This window comes from Mobula birostris, chromosome 8, assembly GCF_030028105.1.
Source record: "Mobula birostris isolate sMobBir1 chromosome 8, sMobBir1.hap1, whole genome shotgun sequence".
Lineage (NCBI taxonomy): Eukaryota > Metazoa > Chordata > Chondrichthyes > Myliobatiformes > Myliobatidae > Mobula > Mobula birostris.
In genome coordinates, this window is record NC_092377.1 from 63,887,142 (window position 1) to 63,913,650 (window position 26,509).

General features: G+C 43.4%; 2 protein-coding genes across 2 annotated transcripts in view; one reads left to right on the forward strand and one right to left on the reverse strand.

The window, feature by feature from the left end:
* Positions 1-19,031, reverse strand: part of LOC140201351 (vesicle transport protein SFT2A-like) — an 80,786-nt gene extending 61,755 nt beyond the window's left edge. Inside the window, 3 exon segments of the mRNA XM_072265315.1 lie at positions 18,744-18,860; positions 18,863-18,952; positions 18,954-19,031. Of these exon segments, the coding sequence (XP_072121416.1) occupies positions 18,744-18,860; positions 18,863-18,952; positions 18,954-19,031 (285 nt within the window).
* A 194-nt stretch (positions 19,032-19,225) lies between these two features.
* LOC140201352 (uncharacterized) overlaps positions 19,226-26,509 on the forward strand; it is a 129,078-nt gene continuing 121,794 nt past the window's right edge. The window contains exon 1 of the mRNA XM_072265317.1: positions 19,226-19,304. The gene's annotated coding sequence lies outside the window, so the exon portion shown is untranslated. The remainder of the gene's footprint in view (positions 19,305-26,509) is intronic.

Genomic DNA, 26,509 nt, shown 5'->3' on the forward strand with positions numbered 1-26,509 from the left:
TGTCTAGGTACCATATCCGATGTGGACTTTGGTGACCATGGTTTTCCATATACAGTAGATCTACCCTTTGTTCTTTGGATGACTTCCATTTCCTCGATGTGTAGCCACCTGGCTTGGCTTTTGATGTACATAAGCCGAGGTCTTCCTCGAGGTTTGCTCCCCTCAATCTTTCCAGAGAGTATGAGTGTTTCTAGTTCATCCTTCCGCATGATATGTCCTAGGAATCTGAGTTGTCTTTCTCTTATTGTTGGTATGAGTGGTCGAACTGCTTGGGCTCTTCTGAGAACTTCTTCATTTGCTGTGTGTGTGGTCCATGATATTTTTAACATTCTCCTGTAGAACCATAATTCAGCTGCTTCTAGTCTCTTTTCCATTGCTGGAGAAATGGTCCAGCATTCACTTCCATAAGTCAAGATAGAATAAATATAGCACTGCAGTATTCTGTTTTTAGTATACATGCTCACCTTTCTGTCTGTTAATATGGTCTTCATTTTTTGGAAAGCTTCTTTCGCCATTGCAATTCTGTATTTGATATCTGTGTCACACCTGCCATTACTTGTTATTAGGCTGCCAAGATATCTGAATTTGTTGACTTGTTTGATGTTTGCGTATCTCCCCATGATCATAGATTTCATATGCTATTTTTGTTATTTTCTCTATTCCAAAATCTTCTAAGGCCAGTATCATTTCAACAGCAATGTTATCTGGACCAGCTTATGTTTTGTTTTATTTATGGCTGCTCGAATTTCTGATTTTAGGATGCTAGGTCCTTCAAGATTCTTCTTTATGTTCGGTCTTTCGTCTTCAAAAAGTTCTTTTATATATTCTGTCCTTCTGTTTAGGATTTCCTCTTTGTTCATAATTAAGCTGCCGTTTTTCCCTTGGTGCATTCAGTTGCTGAGCAAGGTGATTTCCCCATTAGTTCTTTAATCTTATTGTGCATCAACTTTGTTCTAGGGTTATGGATTTGTAGCATTTCTATCCCTGAGCATTTCTCATTTAGCCATCTGTCTTTAGCTTCTCTGCATTTTCTTTTTATTGTCTTATCAAGTTGTTTGTATTCTTCACTGTCTCTTGGTTTGATGGTCTGTTTTTGTTGCATCAATTGTATTATACCTTCAGTTACCCACTTCTTCTTACTTTTCCATTGTTTTCGTGGGATGGTTTCTTTTGCAGCTACAACTATGGATTCCTTCAGTATGTCCCAGGAAGATTTGCCTCCTTCATCCTGCAGCAATTGAAAATGGTTTTTCACCTTGATTTTGTATTCTGTTTTCAGATGAGGGTGTTTTGTAGCTGTTGAAAATCCAGTGGTTCTAATCTTTTTGGTTTCTTTAATTTTCTCATCTTTATTTTCATTTTGCAAATGACTGGTATGTGGTCGCTTCCACAGTTTGCTCCAGCGTAGCTTTTAGATTGAGCTATTGAGTTTTTGAATCTGTTATTGTTATGTAGTCACATTTGATTTTTGTTGTTCCCATCTGGGCTTCTCCATGTCCATTTCCTCCTGGGATGTTGTTTAAACCAAGTGTTGGTGATTATCTGATTGTTTGTTTTACACTATGATCTTCTCTTCCCTCACCAACTTTTGCATTGAAGTCGCCCATGGCTATGATGGCTTCTTGTGATTTGCATTCTTCTAGTGCTTTGTCTAGGGAGTGGTAGAAGGCATCAATTTCTTCCTCTGAGCTTGCCATTGTGGGTGCATATACTTGGATGATAGAGATGTTGTTTTGTTGTTCTTTTAGTTTGATTAGCATCATTCTGTCTGAGATTTGCCAGTATCCAGCAGGCTCTTGGATGTTTCTTTGTCTAAGATGATTGCAACACTCTTTTCAAGTTTATCTCCACCAGAGTATATCATCCTGTAGTCGTCTGATTGGAATACTCCAGTGCCTTTCCATCTTATTTCACTTAGGCCTAGGATGCTGACTTCTAGCCTCTTCATTTCTAATTTTATGTTTTCTAGCTTATCAGCTTGGTGCAGGGTTCGAACATTCCAAGTGGCAATTTACAATCTTGTGTTCTTGCAGACAGTAGTGGTATGACAATCTGGGTTCACCTGTCTGTTTACATGATATCCTGTACCGAGCAAGGTGTCCGCACCATTTGGAAATGGGCTCCCATTTACACTGTTGTCTTTTACATTTCTGTATGTATTACCATGGTTGTACTAGGGATAAAATACAATAAGTAGCTTCCCCTTGCTTGCTTCCGATGCAATGTCTTTACAAAACGGGTGACCCTGACCATTGTCCTATTAAAAGGATCCACTGCTCAGCGTCTGAGAAGCAGGAACCATCGATTGTGTTACTCACAACTTGCCTTCTGCTTCCTCCACCACCTGCATTCCGTGGCTTCACTGTAACCCAAATAGGGAGGCTAACTTCTCCTGGGTATGAGGATAAACTACATCCGGCTGTGGAGCATTTGCTTTGGGTAATGAGGTTACCATTAACCATAGCGACCTCCAGGTCACCCCTAGGCAAGATGTAGCACCTGTTAGCCTCCCTACTTTGGTTACAGTGAATACATAATACAGAAGAGAGAGAAAAAAATAAAAATAATAAATAAATCAATTACTGTACAGGTTTCCCCCACCATCCGAAGGTAGAGCGTTCCTACCAAATGGTTCATAAGCCGAAATGTCGTAAAGCGAAGAAGCAATTACCACTTACTTATATAGGAAAATTTTGTGAACATTCGCAGACCCAAAAATAACCTGCCAAATAATACATAAAACCTAAAATAACAGTAACATACAGTAAAAGCAGGAATGATATGATAAATACACAGCCTATATAAAGTAGAAATACTTTTCCACTATCATTACTGAACTGTTCTCCGTAGCGAAAATCCCACGCAAGTGCTGTTGGCAAGAACACTCTCTCTAGTAACCTTTAAGCTATGAAGCTGCCAAATCATACCAAATAACACGTAAAAATACACAGCCTACATAAAGTAGAAATAATGTATGTACAGTGTACTGTCTTGTCTCCCTTTCTCTTCACCACTTACACCTCGGGCTTCAACTACTGCACAGAGTCTTGTCATCTTCAGAAGTTTTCTGATGACTCTGCCATAGTTGGATGCATCAGCAAGGGAGATGAGGCTGAGTACAGGGCTACGGTAGGAAACTTTGTCAGATGGTGTGAGCAGAATTATCTGCAGCTTAATGTGAAAAAGACCAAGGAGCTGGTGGTAGACCTGAGGAGAGCTAAGGTACCGGTGACCCCTGTTTCCATCCAGGGGGTCAGTGTGGACATGGTGGAGGATTACAAATACCTGGGGATATGAATTGACAATAAACTGGACTGCTCAAAGAACACTGAGGCTGTCTTCAAGAAGGGTCAAAGCCGCCTCTATTTCCTGAGGAGATTGAGGTCCTTTAACATCTGCCGGACGATGCTGAGGATGTTCTACGAGTCTGTGGTGGCCAGTGAGATCATGTTTGCTGTTGTGTGCTGGGGCAGCAGGCTGAGGGTAGCAGACAGCAACAGAATCAACAAACTCATTCGTAAGGCCAGTGATGTTATGGGGATGGAACTGGACTCTCGCACGGTGGTGCCTGAAAAGAGGATGCTGTCCAAGTTGCATGCCATCTTGGTCAATGTCTCCCATCCACTACATAATGTACTGGGTGGGCACAGGAGTACATTCAGCCAGAGACTCATTCCTCCAAGGTGCAACACAGAGCGTCACAGGAAGTCATTCCTGCCTGTGGCCATCAAACTGTACAACTCCTCCCTTGGAGGGTCAGACACCCTGAGCCAATAGGCTGGTCCTGGACTTATTTCCTGGCACAATTTACATATTACTATTTAACTATTTATAGTTTTACTACTATTTATTATTTATGGTGCAACTGTAACGAAAACCAATTTCCCCCTGGATCAATAAAGTATGACTATGACTATATAGTATCACTTACGGGAATCCGGAAGATAGCTTGCCGAGCACACTGATGATGGTGTGTTAGACTGAGTCGTCACAGGTTGGGTGGTGCAGTGGCCCCCACCCTCCAGGCCGCCGAGCGATACACTGCCGCGAAGCATGCAGGAATGCAGCGGTAGCCGGGAGGTACACAGCACATCTTTAAGAAAAAAGCCGAAATAAACACGCTAATTAATTAGGTGCCGCCTGACATGTAATTGTCAGCCCAGATCAGTGCCGATTTCCGATTGCGTCGTCTCTGATCTGGGCCGACAATTATGTGTCGGGCGGCACCTAATTAATTAGCGTGTTTATTTCGGCTTTTTTCTTAAAGATGTGCTGTGTACTTCCCGGCTACTGTTGCATTCTCTGCGAATCGGTATCTCTCCGTGGCCTGGGGGTTGGGGTGGTGGGACATTAGGGTGTCATCTCGTCATCTGTTTCCATTAGAGCAGGCAGCTCATCATCTTCTATCTCTGCCTGCTTCAATGTCGAAGGTCGAGGTTCGTCGTCTGCTGTGGCTGATGTGGAAGGCTTGCTTGACTGCTGAGCCTTGCGCATTTTTCTATCACACAGTTCTTTAATAAAGACTCAAACCATCCTGCAAATATCTCCTAAACCGACGTACCCTTTCAAAATTAAAGTCGTACTTTATCATCACTCATTTGGTTTCGATTGTTATCCTTTTTTCTTCCAATTGCATCAGCTCTTCATCTGTCAGTTCTTGGTGATGGGATGCCAAAACCTCTTCAACATTATGTTCGTCAGCTTCCACAAGCCAAACTCACATTGTCCTTACTTCGTTCACCACAATCAAAACGCTTAATTATGTTAGTTTTACCATAAGTGTAACACCCTTATGAGCTCTTTCAGGCTTTTCCGATACCATAGAACTCATCTTGCAAACGGCTGCTCAGAGGCACGGGTTTATGCAATGCCGGCAAGAATCTGGGGGAGAGCAGCTGCTCAGGGCACGCGCTGCCTTTTATCGCGCGCTGAATTTTTTTCGTAACAGTGAAAACACCTTCTGAAAGCAAAAATAGGGTACTAATGTAGGTCTGTCGTAACAGTGAGGTTTCGTAAAGCGAACGTTCGAAAAGCGGGGGACACCTGTATAGGTATATTGAATGGATTTAAAAATATGCAAAAAAACAAATACTGTAAATTAAAAAAAAGTGAGGTAGGGTCCAGGGGTTCAATGTCCATTTAGGAATTGGATGGTAGAGGGGAAGAAGCTGTTCATGAATAGCTGAGTGTGTGCCTTCAGGCTTCTGTACCTTCTGCCTGATGGTAACAGTGAGAAAGGGGCATGCCCTGGGTGCTGGAGGTCCTTAATAATGGACGCTGCCTTTCTGAGACACCACTCCCTGAAGATGTTCTGGGTACTTTGTAGGCTAGTACCCAAGATGGAGCTGACTAGAATTACAACCCTCTGCAGCTTCTTACGGTCCTGTGCTGTCGACCCCCCCCCCACCCCCATACCAGACAGTGATGCAGCCTGTCAGAATGCTCTCCACGGTACAACGATAGAAGTATCTGTTGACATGCCAAATCTCTTCAAACTCCTAATGAAATATAGCCGCTGTCTTGCCTTCTTTATAACTACATCAATATGTTGGGAGCAGGTTAGATCCTCAGAGATCTTGACACCCAGGAACTTGAAACTGCTCATTCTCTCACATTTGATGTCAGCTCAGCATTCAATACCATCATCCCGCAGAGACTAGTGGAGAAACTGTCGCTGCTTGGCCTTAGCACTGCCATGTGTCGCTGGATTCTAGATTTCTTGACAGAGACCACAGTCAGTCCGTGTTGGCAGGAACATCTCTGACTTCATCACACTGAGCACTAGATCCCCACAAGGCTGTGTGCTTAGCCCACTGCTGTTTACACTGCTAACACATGACTGTGCAGCCAGATTCAAAGAGAACCTGATCATTAAATTTGCAGATGATACCACAGTGGTGGGGCTCATCAGCAAAAATGATGAAACTATGTACAGGGAGGAGGTCAAACACCTAGAGAGCTGGTGCAGGGATAACAACTTGATGCTTAATGTCACCAAAACCAAGGAGATGATCGTCGATTTCAGACGGTCTCAGCCTGAGCACACACCCCTCAGCATTAGCGGCTCCACAGTGGAGAGAGTGGAAAACATCAAGTTCCTTGGGGTGCAGATCTCGGACAATCTCACCTGGTCCAGGAACACCACTGGGATTGTGAAACAGACCCAGCAGAGATTGCACTTTCTGAGGAAGCTTAAACAAGCATCATTGCCCACTAACATCTTAACTACATTCTACAGAGGCGTGGTTGAGAGTGCACTGACCTTTTGCATCACAACCTGGTACTCCCAGCTGCAGTGCTGTCGACAAAAAAGCCTTGCAGAGGGTGTTTAGGGGAGCAGAGGTTATTGGGGTCCCCCTACCTTCTGTCCAAGACCTCCTTCAGAGTTGATGCCTCCAGAAGACATGGTACATCATTAAAGACCCCTCACACCCTCTCCATGAACTGTTTTTTCCTCTGCCATCAGGCAAATGTTACAAGGCTACTAAACAGCTTCCTCCCACAGGCAGTCAGACTGCTAAATAGCTGCTCCACCTGACTCTGCTTTGGTCACTTTTAACTTGCACTGGACACTTATAACTGTTTTAACTGACATGTGGCTGTTGTGTTTTACTATTTATTATTTAGTGTTGTGTTTGTTATGTTATGATTGCACTGCCCCAAGAAACGCTGTCTCATTCTGCCCTGCAGAGCTGATGTATGGTTAGAATGACAATAAAGTTTTTTGAATCTTTGAATCTTGAATCTCTCTCCACTTCTGATCCCTCTACGAGGATTGATACGTGTTTCTTCGTCTTACCCTTCCTGAAGTCCACAATCAGCTCTTTCATCTTACTGATGTCAAGTGCCAGGTTGTTGCTGTGGCACCACTCCACTAGTTGGCAAATCTCACTCCTGTACACCCTCTAATCACCACCTGAGATTCTACCAACCATGGTTGTATTGCCAGCAAATTTATAGAGATGGTATTTGAGCTATGCCTAGCCACACAGTCATGTGTATACAGAGAGTACAGCAGTGGGCTAAGCACACACCCCTGAGGTGTGCCAGTGTTGATCGTCAGCAAGGAGGATATGTTATCATCAATCTGCACAGATTGTGGTCTTCCAGTTAGGAAGTCAAGGAACCAATTGCAGATGGAGGTACAGAGGCCCAGGTTCTGCAACTTCTCAATCAGGATTGTGAGAATGATGGTATTAAATGCTGAGCTATAGTCGATGAACAGCATCCTGACATGGGTGTTTGTGTTGTCCAGATGGTCCAAAGCCGTGTGGAGAGCCATTGAGATTGCGTCTGCCATTGACCTATTGGGGCAATGGGCAAATTGCAATGGGTCCAGGTCCTTGCTGAGGCAGGAGTTCAGTCTAGTTATGACCAACTTCTCAAAGCATTTCATCACTGTTGATGTGAGTGCTACTGGGCGATAGTCATAAGGCAGCTCACACTATTAGACACTGGCATAATTGTTGCCTTTTTGAGGCAAGTGGGAACTTCCGCCCATAGCAGTGAGAGGTTGAAAATGTCCTTTGTGACTTAGATGAAGATCAGACCACATTTTAAGAGTAATTAATGCTGAAAACTAGCTAAATGAAAATGGTTCACAAACCTTTTCGTTTGCAACTGTAAATGTTTGGTTGAATTTTTTACTACTTGTAAATAAATAATTAATATGCCTTTTTTTAGCCAGTGTTTTCTGTCTAACTCACCAAACCTGTGAACCTGCTTCCAAGTAACAATTTGGCACTGATTTATCAGGGTTCGGCTGATTTTGGGCTGAAAATGTATTTCTTTAAAAGGTTATTTAAAAGAGAGGACAACGCCCTCCCGCACCCCCCCCCCGCCCCCGTTTCATAGATGCTGATATCTCTGCAACGGGTTGGACTAATATCAGTGTGGGTTTTGGGAGTCTTGCTAACCCACTGATGGTTAAGGGAATGAGGTGCAGGAGCTAGATCAGTGCTGTATCATTATGAGACAAGCACTACTGTTGGTCCAGACTCGGGCTGAAGATTACGAAGACAGCTTCTCAGCTAATGAAGGTGGAACATTTGGAGGCTGCCCAACGAGCTAATTGGCATTCTATTCCTGTTAAGGTACGAACTTTAATGCAGAGGGCAATGATCCTACTGTGTGGCGGGGGGATGTTGGAAGATGGGGGTATCTGGCTGGATAATGAAAGTGAGGGAGAGAGGCTCAAGTGCACCGCTAGGATTATTCCTGGAAATGATCACCGTCTCCCCTGCATACTTGAAACGCTATGATCCAGGTCAGTGATCGCACACTGCTAAACCCGCCATGTGAGGCATCGGTCCATGGCTTCTTCCTCCTGGGGAGGGGTGAGGTGGAGATGGACCAGGAATGTGTAGAGGATGGTACAATGGACCCCTCCAAGACAACAGAGATTAGGAAGTTCTCTGCTAAGGAATTGGTGAGTTATTGAGGATATGGGTTGGGGGGTGTACCAGAGTGAGCTTATCTAACAAGACAGATGGATGCTTTATCACTCCAACACGAGATCAATGACACCCTGAGAACACTGCTTGCTTCCACTAAGCATAATGCATCACCATGGGTAGCAGCGGTTGGATTCAAGTACCCTTCATTACTTGAACGGAATTTAAAACCCCGAGTGTAATGGAGCACAGGACATGGAGGCACTAAAGCCCTTTGCCAGTGAGTTCTTATTACAGAATTATACAGCAACAGTGATAGCCCACCAGAGAATGTGTCTAGCATGTAGTTAAGGCAGCAGTTTCCCATTTAAAATGAAGAGTGCTGTCTTTAATAGGACTAGCAGTTGGTTTGTCCTATAAGTACAGTGATTCAATTATTACAAGGTTTGGAGTATGTAAGAGAGGGTGAGTGTAACCAGGTAAGGAAGTTGGCTAAGCAGATAGAGAATGGGTGTTCCCGATACACCTGCAAGGAAAGACTTTTGGCATTACTCAGAGCTGGGGTCCCAGAGGTGAAAGTAAATGGGGTTCCCAACCCCATCTTCTGTAATGTGGAAAGGGAAGCGAGAATGGAAGGCTGTTATGAGGAAAGAGGCATTATTCAAGCCCTCTCCCAATAATGGCTTCTTTTGTTCTCTGCTGAATTCCTCGCATTTCATTTAGGATTCTCTAAATCCTGTGCTGGAGGCATTACAAAGGGCTGACCTTCAGCAGCAGTGGGAATCTGGGGTGGTTAGCACCTTCCTGCCTCATCCTCGTAGGGTGGGGAGATCATTCCACCTGCATCCCTCTTTCCTGTCAATACAGTAGGAATGATTTGAATGTGGAGAAATGTGTGAGGTGAGGCCACATACAGGGTGGGGGGGGGGGGGAAAGAGACAGAGATAGAGAATGTGTGTGTGTGTGTGTGTGTGTGAGGGTTTACCTTCAAGAGACTTTGCCTTTAAGAGACGGTGAATGTGTTGGGCACCGCCCAGTTGTTTTTTCCTTTCCCTTTTGTGTTGTGTTTTTTCCCTGCAGGAATTAACTGTTTGTTTTAATTTTCGCAGTTCCATATGAAGTTGTAAAGAAAAGTACAAGCCTGGATTTTTTGTTCCCTGTGTTTTAAGTCTGTTACTTATTTGTTCCCTATGTTCTTAGTCTGTTGCTTGTTTCCCATGCAACTGGTTTTAGGGATAACCCATATTTCACACCAGCCAAGTGAAATTTGGGTTAATGGGGTAGAAATTTGGGCAAATTCATTCCGGGTATGAGATGCCCACATTTCAGACGGATACAATTCAAGGGAATTTGTTTTTTGGTGTCTAAATACCCAGCAACTAATCAAGAGCAAGTACATTTGTATCTCCTTGCATTACAGAATGGCAGATGGGTGTAAGTGGTTCAAACACCTTGGGTATAAAGAATAGCATGTGCAGGCGGCTTTCTCTCTCCCCCTTGTCTCTAAAGCATGCCTCACAGACTATCGGGAAGGTATGCTCCATGCATACTTTTAACTGAGTATGTTTGTTGAATATTTAGTTTTGTAGTTTGTGTAACTTGGGGGAACTTAAATGTTCAGTCAAATTTTTAACTGTAAGTAAATGATTAATATGCTCATTTGTAGTCAGTTTTTCTGTGTCACCAAACCTGTGAACCTGCCTTAGAGACTGCGGAGCCGTAAACTTCATCTCCAATTGCAGCCACTGACTTCTATGACTCACTCAGCTTGACTATTGGCATCACAGCAGCCTTTTACAAGTGCCATTCTTCTCTAGTGGCTAAGGCTACGTCCACACTAGACTGGATAAATCCACAACCGAAGCTTTTTCTCTTTGTTTTGACCCTCCATCCACACTGAAACAGCATTTTCCTCCCCCAAAAACGGAGCCTTTCAGAAACACTCTCCAGAGTGAATAAATCTGAAAACGCCTAATATCCAGCGTAGTGTGTACGGGGTAACCAGCTATTTTTAAAACCACTGTCATGACGTGCCAGAACAAATGGTGGCGGCAGCAAGGCATTTCATTGTTTTCTTGAACGCAACCTTCAACACCACAACAACAATATCTGACAATAGATGTGTAACAGCCTAATGTAACATTGCAAACATGAGGAAATCTGCAGATGCTAGAATTTCAAGCAACACACATAAAAGTTGCTGGCAGGCAGCATCTCTAGGAAGAGGTACAGTCGATATTTCGGGCCGAGACCCTTCGTCAGGGCTAACTGAAAGATGAGCTAGTAAGAGATTTGAAAGTGGGAGGGGGAGATCCAAAATGATAGGAGAAGACAGGAGGGGGAGGGATGGAGCCAAGAGCTGGACAGGTGATTGGCAAAAGGGATATGAGAGGATCATGGGACAGGAGGCCCAGAGAGAAGGAAAAGGAGGAGGGGGAAAAACCCAGAGAATGGGCAAGGGGTATAGTCAGAAGGACAGAGGGTGAAAAAGGAGAGAGAGAGAAAGTATGTGTGCACATAAATAAATAAAGGGGGTGGCACGAGGGAGAGGTGGGGCATTAGCAGAAGTTTGAGAAGTCAATGTTCATGCCATCAGGTTGGAGGCTACCCAGATGGAATATAAGGTGTTGTTCCTCCAACCTGAGTGGGCTTCATCTTTACAGTAGAGGAGACTGTGGATAGACATATCAGAATGGGAATGGGGCATGGAATTAAAAAGTGTGGCCACTGGGAGATCCTGCTTTCTCTGGTGGACAGAACGTAGGTGTTCAGTGAAATGGTCTCCCAGTCTGCGTCGGGTATCGCCAATATATAGAAGGCCACATCGGGAGCAACGGACGCAGTATATCACCCCAGCCGACTCACAGGTGAAGTGTCGCCTCACTTGGAAGGACTGTCTGGGGCCCTGAATGGTGGCAAGGGAGGAAGTGTAGCACTTGTACTGTTTGCAAGGATAAGTGCCAGGAGGGAGATTGGTGGGGCGGGGATGGGGGGGCGAATGGACAAGGGAGTCGCATAAGGAGCGATCCCTGGGCGCAGTGGTTAATGTAAAAGATCATCAGGAAGGGGAGAGTAAGGAGCAGAAAGAGAATGAGTGGGCAGACATCAGCGCAAGGAGGGCAGTGGAGAAGCAACAGAAATTACAGGAAGATAGTACAACTGCTAAATTAGAAAGATTACATGAAGATGTGAAGGACCATTGTAACCAAGGTAACACATTGAGTGATCGAACAAATAGTAGCGACATTTTGCGGATCAGAGAGCCAGAGGGAGAGAAGATAGTCCTCCCACAGCCAGGTGACCAAGTCATGGTAAGGGAGCTGGCTGAGAAGAAAGGTTTCACTCCCAGGTGGATAGAACCACAGGTGGTACTTCAGACAAATAATGCCTATGTCTGTGTACAGTCCCGGCGAGGCAGCCAGTGGAAACACTGGACTCAGGTTAAACTGTATGACCCACCTTGTCGCTCTCACAGACAGAGCAGGGGATCAAGTGTACCTGGTATCAGTGCCATTGCAGAGAACCCAAGTGATGAACATCAGCCAGCTGCATCAGACCTGACCATAGTTGATGGAAGAAGACCCACAACAAACACAAAAACCAAGAGAACACAACAGCAAGCTGTAAATAGCATATTAAAGTATAACTGTAACAATACTCTGTAATGAAGGCTGGTTGTTGAAGGCAGATCATTAATTGTGTAACTCAGTAATAGAAAAACATTTGTGAAAAATAGACAGGAAGGGATCAGAGTTCCAGCAGACATCAGGTAACACAACTTTCATGAAATGGCAGACTGAGAAAGAGAAAAAATTGCACATGGCGTCTGCAGGCAGACACTCAGCCTGAATGGGGTGTGAATACAAATGAGCTGTGCCTTTTCAGTGGTTGGACCAGCGATTGACTGGACAGTCCATTAGGGGGTGACAGCAGGGAGGGGTCCTTGCAGTCATTCAAATAGAGACCACCTCACCCACTAATAGCCACTGCCGAGTTTTACCTATCAGAGGCTGGAGGGGTGAAGATAAAGAATGTCATTAATCTGCAATCAGCCAGCAGGGAAGAAGGCAACAGGCATACAAATGATGAAAGCTGCATTTTAAAGATTATTGGTCAAATTTCTGGAACAATCTCTGCTTAGAATCTTGTAGATAGCCATTAAGAATGACAGCATAAATGTAGGTGCACATGATAGGTAACTTGCAAAGAGGTTCCGAAGCACAGAGCATTTTTGCTGCCCAATTTGATCAGCTCCTCCATGAGGTTTGACCTTTCCTCGAACAAATTTAGTTTTGTCCAGGAAGGTCGGAAGGAGGGACTGTTAAGGAATATTCTGGAATTAGGATATATAACAAATATTAACTCAGCAACCAATCATTAGGTCAGAACGTGGATTGTAGATTAAATTTAAAATGCAGCCCTGGACAATAGTTTCCTGGAGCTGTGGACATCAGTTAACAGAAAAACCAGATAGTGCTGATTATCTCTGTCCACCAGAGAAAGCAAGATCTCCCAGTGGCCACATATTTTAATTCCACGTCCAATTCTCATTCTGATATGTCTATCCACGGCCTCTTCTACTGTCAAGATGAAGCCACACTCAGGTTGGAAGAACAACACCTTATATTCTGTCTGGGGAGCCTCCAACCTGATGCCATGAACATTGACTTCTCTAGCTTCCATTAATGCCCATCCTCCCCCTCGTACCCCATCCATTGTTCACCCGTCCCCCTTTCTTTCTCCCTTGGCTTCCCATCCGATGACCCTCTCGTATCCCTTTTGCCAATCAACTGTCCAGCTCTTGGCTCCATCCCTCCCCCTCCTGCCTTCTCCTATTATTTTGGTTCTCCCCCTCCCCCTCTCAAATCTCTTACTAGCTCTTCCTTCAGTTAGCCCTAACGAAGGGTCTCAGCCCGAAATGTCGACTGTACCTCTTCCTAGAGATGCTGCCTGGCCTGCTGCATTCACCAGCAACTTTTATGTAATGTAACATTGTATGGAAATACAAGATAACACTGATGCAGACATGTTTTATACATTTAACAAGCTGCATTATTAATGTATTGCTTGTGCAAACATTCAATAGATGCAATTGTCACTTTTGCCCAGTAACTCGTTTTATTGCACGTTAAATACAGCAAAATAATACAGTTCATTTTCAGTTTTTCTAGTCTGTAACTGGACAAACACGCACCAAGTCGTTCGTTTGGCAATTTCCTTTTAAGTTTTTCTAGTCTGTAACTGGACAAATGCGCACCAAGTCTTTCGTTTGGCAATTTCCTTTTAAGTTTTTCTAGTCTGTAACTGGACAAAGGCGCACCAAGTATACCATTTCCTCTTCGCTTGTTTTCTGTGTGTCCTGCGCATGCCCAGTAGAAGATTCTCCCAAATATCCGTTTTAATGTAGACGGAGGTATTTTCAAAAATGCCTGGTGTGGACGCCTATCGTTTTTACGTGAAACCGGCATTTTCAAAATTATCCTGTCTAGTGTGGACATAGCCTATATTTAGAGGGGTGGCCTGACCTAGACAATGTGGCTGTGGTTTCATTTTTTTCCCCACATTTTCACGATGGACTGCACTGAGCTCTGAGGTATGTTCATAAGACCATAACACAAAGGAGCAGAAGCCAGCCATTCGGCCCATCAGGTCTGCTCCACCATTTTATCATGAGCTGATCCATTCTCCTATTTCGTCCCACTCCCCCACCTTCTCACCATAACCTTTGATGCCCTGGCTACTCAGATACCTATCAATCTCTGCCTTAAATACACCCAATGACTTGACCTCCACTGCTGCCCGTGACAACAAATTCCACAGATTCATCACCCTCTGGCTAAAAAAATTTCTTTCGCATCTCTGCTCTGAATAGGCGCCCTTCAATTCTTAAGTCATGCTCTCTCATACTAGACTCCCCCACCATGGGAAACAACTTTCCCACATCCACTCTGTCCATGCCTTTCAACATTCGAAATGTTTCTATGAGGTCCCCCCTCATTCTTCTAAACTCCAGGCAGTACAGTCCAAGAGCGGTCAAACGTTCCTCATATGTTAACCCTCTTGTTCCCAGAATTATTCCAGTGAATCTTCTCTGAACCCTCTCCAACGTCAGCACATCCTTTCTTAAATAAGGAGCCCAAAACTGCAACTGAGGTCTCACCAGTGCCTTACAGAGCCTCAACATCACATCCCTGTTCCTATACTCTATTCCTCTAGATAAGAATGCCAACATTGCATTTGCCTTCTTCACCACCGACTCAACCTGGAGGTTAACCTTAAGGGTGTCCTGCATGAGAACTCCCAAGTCCCATTTCATCTCAGAACTTTGAGCTCTCCCATTTAAATAATAGTCCGTTTATTTCTTCTACCAAAGTGCATAACCATACACTTTCCAACATTGTATTTCATTTGCCACTTCTTTGCCCATTCTCCCAATTTATCCAAGTCTCTCTGCAGACTCACTTTTTCCTCAGCACTACTGGCCCCTCCACCTACCTTCGTATCGTCAGCAAACTTAGCCACAAAGCCATCTATTCCATAATCCAAATCGTTGATGTACAATGTAAAAAAAAGCGGCCCCAACACGGACCCCGGTGGAACACCACTGGTAACCGGCAGCCAACCAGAATGGGATCTCTTTATCCCCACTCTCTGTTTCCTGCCAATCAGCCAACGCTCTATCCATGTAACTTTCCCGTAACTCCATGGGCTCTTATCTTGTTTAGCAGCCTCATGTGTGGCACCTTGTCAAGGGCCTTCTGAAAATCCAAATATACAACATCCACTGCATCTCCCTTGTCTAGCCTACTTAACCAATTTCCTCCGGGATCAATAAAGTATGACTATGACTATGACTATTGTAATTTCCTCAAAAAATTGCAATAGGTTTGCCAGGCAGGGTTTTCCTTTAAGGAAACCATGTTGAGTTCTGCCTATCTTGACATATGCCTCCAGGTACTCCGTAACCTCATCCTTGACAATCGACTTCAACAACTTCCCAGCCACCGAAGTCATGCTAACAGGTCTATAATTTCCTTCTTGCTTCCTTGCCCCCGACTTAAAAAGCAGAGTGACAATTGCAATCTTCCAGTCCTCTGAACCATGCCAGAATCTATTCAGTGCCTTTGAGGTGGTCTTGTATCCTTCCCCAAATTTATGCTTCTTTATTCGCGCTTCCAACTTATCTTGAAAGCTTCTGAGTCTTCTTTTCAGTTTGGTTTGTTGAAAATCTACCATACTGCTGAATTTTACAGAGACAGGGGTATTTATTCCTAAGAATTCATTGAAAACAGGTGATCCTCCAATTTTCTTCATCAACAAATTAGGTGAATTGGTAAGGTAACATAGAGTAATACACACATGTAAACTTAGCATAGTAATTACAAAGGGGTGAATACTTTTTCAGCCGCACAATTTGGTTTTTAATTTTTAGTAATTTGCTGACAGGTTTTGGAATTTTTTGTTTGATTTGACATGATGCATGATGGTTTGTAGATTAGCCTAAAAAATCCTACTTGATATATTTTAAATTTAGAAACTGAGACAGTAAAATATGAAAATAGCTGTAGGGGCTGAATACTTTTTCAAGGCACTGTATTAGAATTTACAAAATACTATACAAAAAGACTGACAAACAACCAATGTACAAAAGATAAACTGTGCAAATGAGGACACAAGTTGTAAAAGGCCCCTAAAAGTCAGCCTGGAGGTTGCAGATTCAGTTCAGGGTTGTGGTGAGTAAAGTTATCCACGCCAGTTCAGGAGTCCAATAGTTATAGGTTAATAACTGTTCCTGAACCTATTGGTGTAAGAGCTAAGGCTTCTGTATCTCCTGCATTGAGAAGAGAGCTTGGGCTGAATTATTGGATGTTTAATGATGGATGCTGCTTTTCAGGTTGATGTACTCAATGGTGAGGAGGATTTTGCTTGTAATCGGCTTAGCTGTACCTACCACTTTCTGTAGTCTTTTCCATCTTGGGCATTGGTATTTCCATACCAGCAGCATGATGCAACCAGTTCGGATACTCTTCACTTGCATCTATAGAAGCTTGTTGAAGTTATGGAAACTTACAGAAATTGTGCTGCTGCTCAATTAATGGCATAAAAGTTATCAAATCATTGGCATAGCTATTACATACTCCCCCATGCTCTGTTATCAATTTTTGTTTCTTCCTGCACAATTCTTTGCAGTCTTTGGAGAGGAAGTAAGGAATGGAAATTAGAAAACCCAGATTACACTTGAAACCAAAGAAAAACTGCAGATGGTGGAAACTAAAATAAAAGCAGAAAGTGCTGAAAACCTAGTAGATCCAACAGCATTGATTGAAAGTGAAAGAGTTGATTTGTTTTTGGGTCAAGGACTCTTCATATGTTCCCTTTTCCAATTTACTCTCAGAATGAAGGTAACCATTTTTCCGTTCAAGTACAGCTTAAAAAAATGACCAAAGTTTCATCACATTCTGCTCTGGGCTATATGGAGAAGCCTGATCTGGAGTTTAACCATAAATTCAGCAGAGTAATAAGAATGGAAATAAAATCAACATATGTATAATAACAGCAATTAAAATACATCACGAAGTATCCTTCCCTCCAACTCAACAGTACTTGAAGGTATTTTATGAAATAGAAACATCAGAAATGCACCCTACATTCTAGATACAGTTTCATTAAGTCAGGTAACATCCAGGAATATGCTCAAATATTAGTGTATATTCTTTTATCTGCAAACATTTATTTAAACCCTGCGAGGTATCTCTTCTTGCACCCAAACTAATCAAACTTGTACTGCTACATTAGTGTAAATCTAATTTCTATTTCTGTAATTTATAAATTTGAATAGTAATGCAAATCTGTAAGGGAATGACTACATGCTTACACATTTCATTTCATGGCTGGAGTGATGATTATTCCAATCATAGTGAAACAACATTTAAACATGTACTCAAAGAAATCTAACACTGCAAATTTTTTAAATGATTCAAATTCCTCTTTCTACTCTTCTGTCTCTTACTGATATACTTCAACTCCACTTATAATTTGGCTTTTAATTAATCACCTGTATAAAATTTAAATTTAATTCATCCTTGCTGTTTCTTTATTAAGAAAATCTTTTTGACTTATATTTAACATGAATCAGTGAAGCAAATTGGTTGAAAAACCTCTGTACTGCTTTTGCTTTCACAGTTACAACAGATCCCTTTTTGAACATGCTATCCAAAACAGGCACCAAACACAGCTACAAATATTTGGATTTGGGGACTCACTCTTATCTGTGCAGGTGAACTATTATAATCAATGAAATATCTGAGCTAGAACAGAATTTAAAAATGAGGGGGAAAAGGATTCAATAAAATTTATGGTTGGAAAATTGGTCAATTCTGATGTTACATAACATGAGAGTTACATTAAGTTCATAATTACTGGACTGGTTTACTCAGGATTGTTTCTGATGGTGGAACTGTGTACATTCAATATTATTTCACTATATCAATTAACACCCTTGCTGGCTACTAAAACCTGTGATCTATCAGAACAAGAAAGCCAAGAGAATCAAATGTACAGTTAAACTATAATCTATGTTCACCCAAGTCAAGCTCCTGTATTTTTTTTGCAGTATATTCATGGTCTCTAGGTACATATACGAGAACTCCCTACACACAAAATTGTGAGGGTATTTACCTAGCACACAAACTGGAGTAATTCAAGCAGGTGGCTCAACATCAACAAATGGGAGTGGGGGTGGGGGATGATGGTTTGGGGGTGGGGGGATGAGCAGGAAAGGGAGATTACTCAAATAGTTTGACCAAAGAACTGACACAAGCACGTAGGATGAACAGTTAGTCATTATATTTGATTAAGATCTTGACCAAGGCTACAGCAGAATACAGATCAATTACATTAACAGACAGAATTTAATCTCTACAAATGCAAGATGATATATTTTGGGAGATCAAATAGGAGTAGGCCATATAAAGTCAATGCTAGGGCACGGAGGAATGTTGGTGAAGAGGTAGACTAGGAGTGCACATGTGCAGTTTTGGTTGCCAAGCTAGAGGAAGATTAAGCTATAGAGGGTAAGGAAAATACTCACAAGGATGTTGCCTGACCTCGAAGGCTCAGTTCATAATAAGAGATGGTCCAGTATATTGTGTGTGTGTTTGTCTGTCTTCCAATAACCTCTGCCTTCCTTTCAAATTCACACTTTCACCTCAGTCAACAATATATTTCATTTAATTTCTGCAATAATGTGGAAAGGAAAGAGAGATCCACGAGACCGTTGGCAAGATCCAAAACCACCACTTGGGCCGCCCAGGTATTTCCTGACTGCAAAGGCAGCGGAGACCTTCTTACCTGCGTCGTAAGGCCTTGCTCCTCATCGTCCTGGCCACTCAAAACTCTTCTCAATTTCTCCATTGAATTGATCCAAAAGTAGTAAAAAACGAAAATGAAACTTCCGCTAAATTCGCCAGAAAGCGACAGCCAGGAAGCAGCTGGAAGCCAGTGGCGTCACCACAATATCGTCCGCTCCGGACGGAGAAGGAGGTGACACATCGGAGGTGGAGAGAGCTGGTTGCCGGACAGCGTCGCTGCGGAAATCGAAAGGCTGCTTGAAACAGTGCCAGTGAAAGACATGAACATCTTCAGTGTACGGATGAAATTGCTCCATGTCGAAAATCTAAATTCTCTTTAGAGGAAATCCATCTTTAAACTAGTTCCCCAGCAATTTGCTTGGCTAAATGATTACATAAGTCACTCAAGGTGTCTCACCAACGCCTTTTCAGAGACATTTAGGGATTGATATTTACTTTTGTAAAAATAATGTCCAAGCTAGATCGGCGTATCATAGAAAATACGTGTATATCATGGCAATGCCGCAGGAAAAAAAGATGTACTTGAATGATTTTGGGGGAAGTAAGTATTCCATTTAAAAGGTTAGATTGGAGAAATTGTTTTCGGAGCAGATTAGATTGAGCAAAAATTTAACAGGTGTACAAGGTCATGTCAGGTTTAGACAGGGCTCAGGAAATAGGGAATCGTTGCAATGGATGTGGTAAGCTTTATTATATAGCGATTGATCCGGAACTCACAGGCTATAATCCTATAGAAACAGTTAAAATAACATTTGGAAATCAATTGGATTGAATTGGAAACCAAGGTGAGAGAATGTAAATTGCAGATTTACAAGAAAGAGTGAGGAAATTTAATGAATGATTCCTTCTGTGTCTTTATGATTTTATGCTTTGTTCTTTCTGTTGCTGCCTAATTTTCCATACATAATTCATAAAATTTTTGATATAGGGACCCATCTTATCATTCAGACAAAAATGAGATACCTAGCCTACAATCACAGCACGCTGGAGGAACTCAGCAGGTCGGGCAGCATCCGTGGAAAAGATCGGTTGATGTTTCGGGCCGGAACCCTTAGTCAGGAAACGTCGACCGATCTTTTCCACGGATGCTGCCCGACCTGCTGAGCTCCTCCAGCGTGCTGAGAGTGTTGCTTTGACCCCAGCATCTGCAGATTATTTTCTGAGATACCTAGCCTAATTCAGCATTTGGTCCATTGACTGCAGGTCTCGGTTTATCATTTAGATGTCCAAGTACCATGTCAATGACAGTGTATTTCTGTATCATCTCCAGTCAGTTTTCTAACATCTGGAAGTTTCTTTGCCATGCTGCTATATTTAAGTCTAAATCATTAATGTAATGCTCTGCAGAGTGTTGTGGAACAAGGGTACAAGTACAGAGTTCCCTGAAAGTGGCAGGTTGATGACAGGCTTGGGGTTCCTGCAGACACCGGTTGCAACCCTGGCCTCTGTGAAGTCCGAAGAAAAGCCTTGATTCTCTACTTTTATACATGTGCAGAAAGGCACATTCTTATTTGTAACTGCATACCATACTTCTGATAACTGTCGAGGTTGGTGGACAATGTTTACAATAATTTCTCATTTTTAGTCATAATTCTGAGAATTGTGTGATTTCTTGTAACTTTCATTAGTGTGCTCCCCATTATTTTGTCAGATCTCAATAGCATGCTCTCTGTTATTCTGGTAAATCTCATTAGTGGGCACCACATTATTCTCGCAGACCCTGTTAGTGTCTACAGCATTTTATCCGTAAATTTCATCAGTGTGTACACCATTATTCTGGTAAATCTCGTGAGTGTACACACCATTATTCCAATAGATCTCATTGGTGCATACGCCATTATACTACTATATCTTGTTAGTGTGCACACCATTATTCTGGTAAATCTAGGACATGTGCAGACCATTATTCTGGCAAATCTCATTAGTGTGCACAACATTATTCCAGTAGATCTCATTAGTGTGTACACCATTTTTCCAACAGATTTCTCGTGTACACCATTATTCTGAGAGACCTCTTCGGTGTTTACACCGTTATTTGGACAGATGTCCAGTGTGTACTATTGTAACATGAACAGAATAACTGGAGAGGGGCTGCTGGTTGAATAAAAGTAGTCTTTTATTCAACAAAATGAGACACTCTCTGAAGGAAGAGGCCTCTTTGACCCAATATTGCTTAAACATTTTATATGCTAAAGACCAAAGGATAATTTTATAGTTACAATGTATCTACAATGCTTCCTTTGAATTACACATAATTTTCACCTCCTTCTTTGCACCTACACTCCAGCCACCCAAAGTGAATGTTAATCAGCATTATCTGGTTTTTCATTAACTGATGTCCACAGCTCCAGGAAACTATTGTCCAGGGCTGCATTTTAAAATTAATCTACAATCCACGTTCTGATCTAATGATTGGTTGCTGAAGTTAATATTTGTTATATATCCTAATTCCAGAATATTCCCTAACAGTCCCTCCTTCCGACCTTCCTGGACAAAACTAAATTTGTTCGAGGAAAGGTCAAACCTCATGGAGGAGCTGATCAAATTGGGCAGCAAAAATGCTCTGTGCTTCGGAACCTCTTTGCAAGTTACCTATCATGTGCATCTACATTTATGCTGTCATTCTTAACGGCTATCTACAAGATTCTAAGCAGAGATTGTTCCAGAAATTTGACCAATCTTTAAAATGCAGCTTTCATCATTTGTATGCCTGTTGCCTTCTTCCCTGCTGGCTGATTGCAGTTTAATGACATTCTTTATATTCACCCCTCCAGCCTCTGATAGCTAAAACTCGACAGTGGCTATTAGTGCGTGAGATGGTCTCTATTTGAATGACTGCAAGGACCCCTCCCTGCTGTCACCCGCTTCTGGACTGTCCAGTCAATCGCTGGTCCAACCACTGAAAAGGCACAGCTCATTTGTATTCACACCCCATTCAGGCTGAGTGTCTGCCTGCAGACGCCATGTGCAATTTTTTCTCTTTCTCAGTCTGCCATTCCATGAAAGTTGTGTTACCTGATGTCCGCTGGAACTCTGATCCCTTCCCGTCTATTTTTCACAAATGTTTTTCTATTACTGAGTTACACAATTAATGATCTGCCTTCAACAACCAGCCTTCATTACAGAGTATTGTTACAGTTATACTTTAATATGCTATTTACAGCTTGCTGTTGTGTTCTCTTGGTTTTTGTGTTTGTTGTGGGTCTTCTTCCATCAACTATGGTCAGGTCTGATGCAGCTGGCTGATGTTCATCACTTGGGTTCTCTGCAATGGCACTGATACCAGGTACACTTGATCCCCTGCTCTGTCTGTGAGAGCGACAAGGTGGGTCATACAGTTTAACCTGAGTCCAGTGTTTCCACTGGCTGCCTCGCCAGGACTGTACACAGACATAGGCGTTATTTGTCTGAAGTACCACCTGTGGTTCTATCCACCTGGGAGTGAAACCTTTCTTCTCAGCCAGCTCCCTTACCATGACTTGGTCACCTGGCTGTGGGAGGACAATCTTCTCTCCCTCTGGCTCTCTGATCCGCAAAATGTCGCTACTATTTGTTCGATCACTCAATGTGTTACCTTGGTTACAATGGTCCTTCACATCTTCATGTAATCTTGCTAATTTAGCAGTTGTACTATCTTCCTGTAATTTCTGTTGCTTCTCTGCTGCCCTCTTGCGCTGATGTCTGCCCACTCATTCCCTTTCTGCTCCTTACTCTCCCCTTCCTGGTGATCTTTTACGTTAACCACTGCTACCTCCTCGGGCAGCTGCACTACTTCTTACAGCTCCCGGCTGTGCTTGGCCCCAACCCTTGGGACCTCCTGACATGATTTCCACACATTGCCCTGTCTCTTCTCTCTGCTTGGGGCTGCTGTCTCTTTCTGTGGACCATGTTAGCTGCATTGTGGGTCACAACATGTTTGTTGTCCCTGTCTTGTTCATGTTATTTCTTCTTTTCCTGAGTCTATGATAGCACCTGCCTTACTCGGTGTGTCTCTCCTTAGGAGAGTACCTTCATTGTTTGGGCACACCCAAAATCTCAAGGAAGCTGCATTCCTTCAGTCTCAAGAATCTTGGGTTGACTTCTCTCTGCCCTCATTGTTTCACCTCCTGCACTGGTAATGTAAATCACCTCTTCAGTTGTAGGCAAGGATAGATCAGTTGTCAATACTGCTACTAAACCTCCTGTGTATGGATGACTATCACTGGCAATAGAGGCTGCTGTCAGCCATTTGTCTGACCTCATCAGCTCTATAATCTGGTCAGCAGTCAAATCGGAAAGAGATTCTGCCTGCTTTGGTGAGTGATTTTCATACTTTCCTCTCTTTTTTCAGGGCACTGCTCCAACCAGGGCCTGAAACCCACAGCTGTAACAAATCATTATCTTGACCCTCCACATCTACTCTAGCAATTCCTTGCTATGTGCCCCAGCTGCTGGCACACAAAACAAGTTCTCTTGGCTCTGTGACAGCTGCTACATTCATTACGGCCATTTTACAGCTTCTCTTCCCCCCTCCTCTGGTCTATCTCACTGGCCCATGATACTATTGTGGAGTAGGTCGATCCCACTACTATTCCCAAATCTAAAACTTCCTGATGGGCTGAGCTCAGGCCATCCTTCAGCATTTTCAGGAAGACTGGGTCAACCCTCCCTGGGTTATCCAACCCTGAATACTCCTCATACGCTTGATATTTACGTTCTGCATAATCTATGGCAGGCTCATCAGCTCTCTGAACTACTGACATCATCATCCCCCAGTTACTTTCAGCTCCTCCCACTTGCTGCCTCACTTCCCCCTTAAAGAAACGATATCTCTCTACATTGCTGGCATTCCTGGTAGTTGCCCATGTACCATCCTGCAACCCCTGCTCGCCAAGGCCTTCTCATGGCTCCTTCTGGCTCTCCTGATTTCATTCTTTAAGGTTCTTTCTGCGAGCCTGATAATCTTCTAGATCTCTATCATTACCTAGTTTTTTGAACCTTTCGTAAGCTTTTTTCTTCTTGACTAGATTTTCAACAGCCTTTGTGCACCACGGTTCCTGTATCCTACCATCCTCTCCCTGTCTCATTGGAACGTACCTATGCAGAGTGCCACACAAATATCCCCTGAACATTTGCCACACTTTTGCTGTACATTTCCTTGATTCTGTTCCCAATTGATGCTTCCAAGTTCCTGCCTGATAGCTTCATATTTCCCCTTACTCCAATTAAATGTTTTCCTAACTTGTCTGTTCCTATCCCTCTCCAATACTATAGTAAAGGAGATAGAATTTTGATCACTATCTCCAAAATGCCCTCCCACTGAGAGATCTGACACCTGACCCCTGACCAGGTTTATTTCCCAATACCAGATCAAGTACAGCTTCTCCTCTTGTAGGTTTATCTAAATATTGTGTCAGAAAACCTTCCTGAACAATCCTAACAAACTCCACCCCATCTAAACCCCTTGCTGTAGGGAGATGCCAATCAATATTTGGGAAATTAAAATCTCCCACCATGACGACAACTTTGCAGAATCTGTCTCCCTATCTGCTCCTTGATGTCCCTGTTACTATTGGATGGTCTATAAAAAACACCCAGTAGAGTTATTGACCCCTTCCTGTTCCTAACTTCCACCCACAGAGACTCTGTAGACAATCCCTCCGTGACTTCCTCCTTTCTTGCAGCTGTGACACTATCTCTGATCAGCAATGCCCTGCCCCCACCTCTTTCTCCTCCCTCCCTGTCCTTTCTGAAAAATCTAAAGCCTGGCACTCCAAGTAACCATTCCCTACACTGAGCCATCCAAGTCTCTGCAATGGCCACAACATCATAGCTCTAAGTACTGATCCACGCTCTAAGCTCATCCGCTTTGTTCATGATGCTTTTTGCATTAAAATAGACACATCTCAAACTGTCGGTCTGAGCACATCACTTCTCTATCACCTGCCTATCCTCCCTCTCGCACTGTCTCTAAGCTTTCTCTATTTGTGAGCCAACAGCCCATTCCTCCATCTCTTCAGTTTAGTTCCCACCCCCCAGCAATTCTAGTTTAAACTCTCCCCAATAGCCTTAGCAAACCTCCCTGCCAGGATATTGGTCACCCTCAGATACAAGTGCAACCTGTCCTTTTTGTACAGGTCACACCTGTCCCAAAAGAGGTCCCAATGATCCAGAAATCTGAATCCTTGCCCCCTGCTCCAATCCTTCAGCCATGCATTTATCCTCCATCTCACTCTATTCTTATATTCACTGTCGCGTGGCACAGGCAGTAATCCTGAGATTACTACCTTTGAGGTCCTGCTTCTCAACTTCCTTCCTAACTCCCTGTAGTCAGTTTTCAGGACCTCTTCCCTTTTCCTACCTATGTCGTTGGTACCAATATGTACCACAACCTCTGGCTGTTCACCTTCCCACTTCAGGATATCGTGGATGCGATCAGAAACATCCCGGACCCTGGCACCTGGGAGGCAAACAACTATCTGTGTGTCTTTCCTGCGACCACAGAATTGCCTGTCTGACCCCCTAACTATAGAGTCCCCTATCACTGCTGCCTTCTTCCTTTCTCTACCCTTCTGAGCCACAGGGCCAGACTTTGTGCTTCTGCCAGGTAGGCCACCACCCCCAACCCCCAACATCATTCAAACAGGAGTTCTTACTGCTAAGGGGGACAGCCACAGGGGTACTCTCTAGTATCTGACTGTAACACCCTTCTTGCCCTTCCCTCTCCTGACTGTTACCCACTTATCTGTCTCTCGAGCCCCGGGTATGACTACTTGCCTATAGCTCCTCTCATTCACCTCCTCACTTTCCTTGGCCAGGTGAAGGTCATTGAGTTGGATCTCCAGTTCCCTAACCCAGTCCCTAAGGAGCTGCAGCTCAATGCACCCGGTGCAGATGTGGCTGTCTGGGAGGCTGGTAGTCTCCCAGATTTCCCACATCTGACACCCAGCACAGAACACTGGCCTCACAGACAAACTTCCTGATCCTATTCTACACAGGTAACCTACCTCGCCTTGACCTGTTATCGCCGAAGCCCTGTTGAGCCAAAGCCCTCCTACGCTGTCTACCTCTACTCCGTCGCCCGTTCCTCTGGTGCCTGCTCTATAAAGCTGTCTCCTCTTAAGCTCTTTGCGTTGGTCTAACTCGCTGACATCTACGCGCTTACACAGTCATCCCTCAATCTAAGAAAATTCTAAGAACTTTTTACAGGGGCATCTTGATTGGCTGCATCACTGATAGGTATGGGGACTATACTTCCCTCAATCGCAGGACTCTGCAGAGAGTGGCATGGACAGCCCAGCAATCTGTTCAGCCCAGCACAGCTCATTCGTAAGGCCAGTGACGTTGTGGGGATGGAACTGGCCTCTCTCATGGTGGTGTCTGAAAAGAGGATGCTGTCTAAGTTGCATGCCATGTTGGTCAATGTCTCCCATCCACTACATAATGTATTGGGTGGGCACAGGAGTACATTCAGCCAGAGACTCATTCCTCCGAGATGCAGCACAGAGCATCATAGGAAGTCATTCCTGCCTGTGGCCATCAAACTTTACAACTCCTCCCTTGGTGGGCCAGACACCCTGAGCCGATAGGCTGGTCCTGGATTTATTTCATAATTTACTGGCATAATTTACATATTACTATTTAACTATTTATGGTTCTATTACTATTTATTATTTATGGTGCAACTGTAACGAAGACCAGTTTCCCTCAGGATCAATAAAGTATGACTATGACTATGACTCTCTGTAGATGTGAACTTCCCACTGT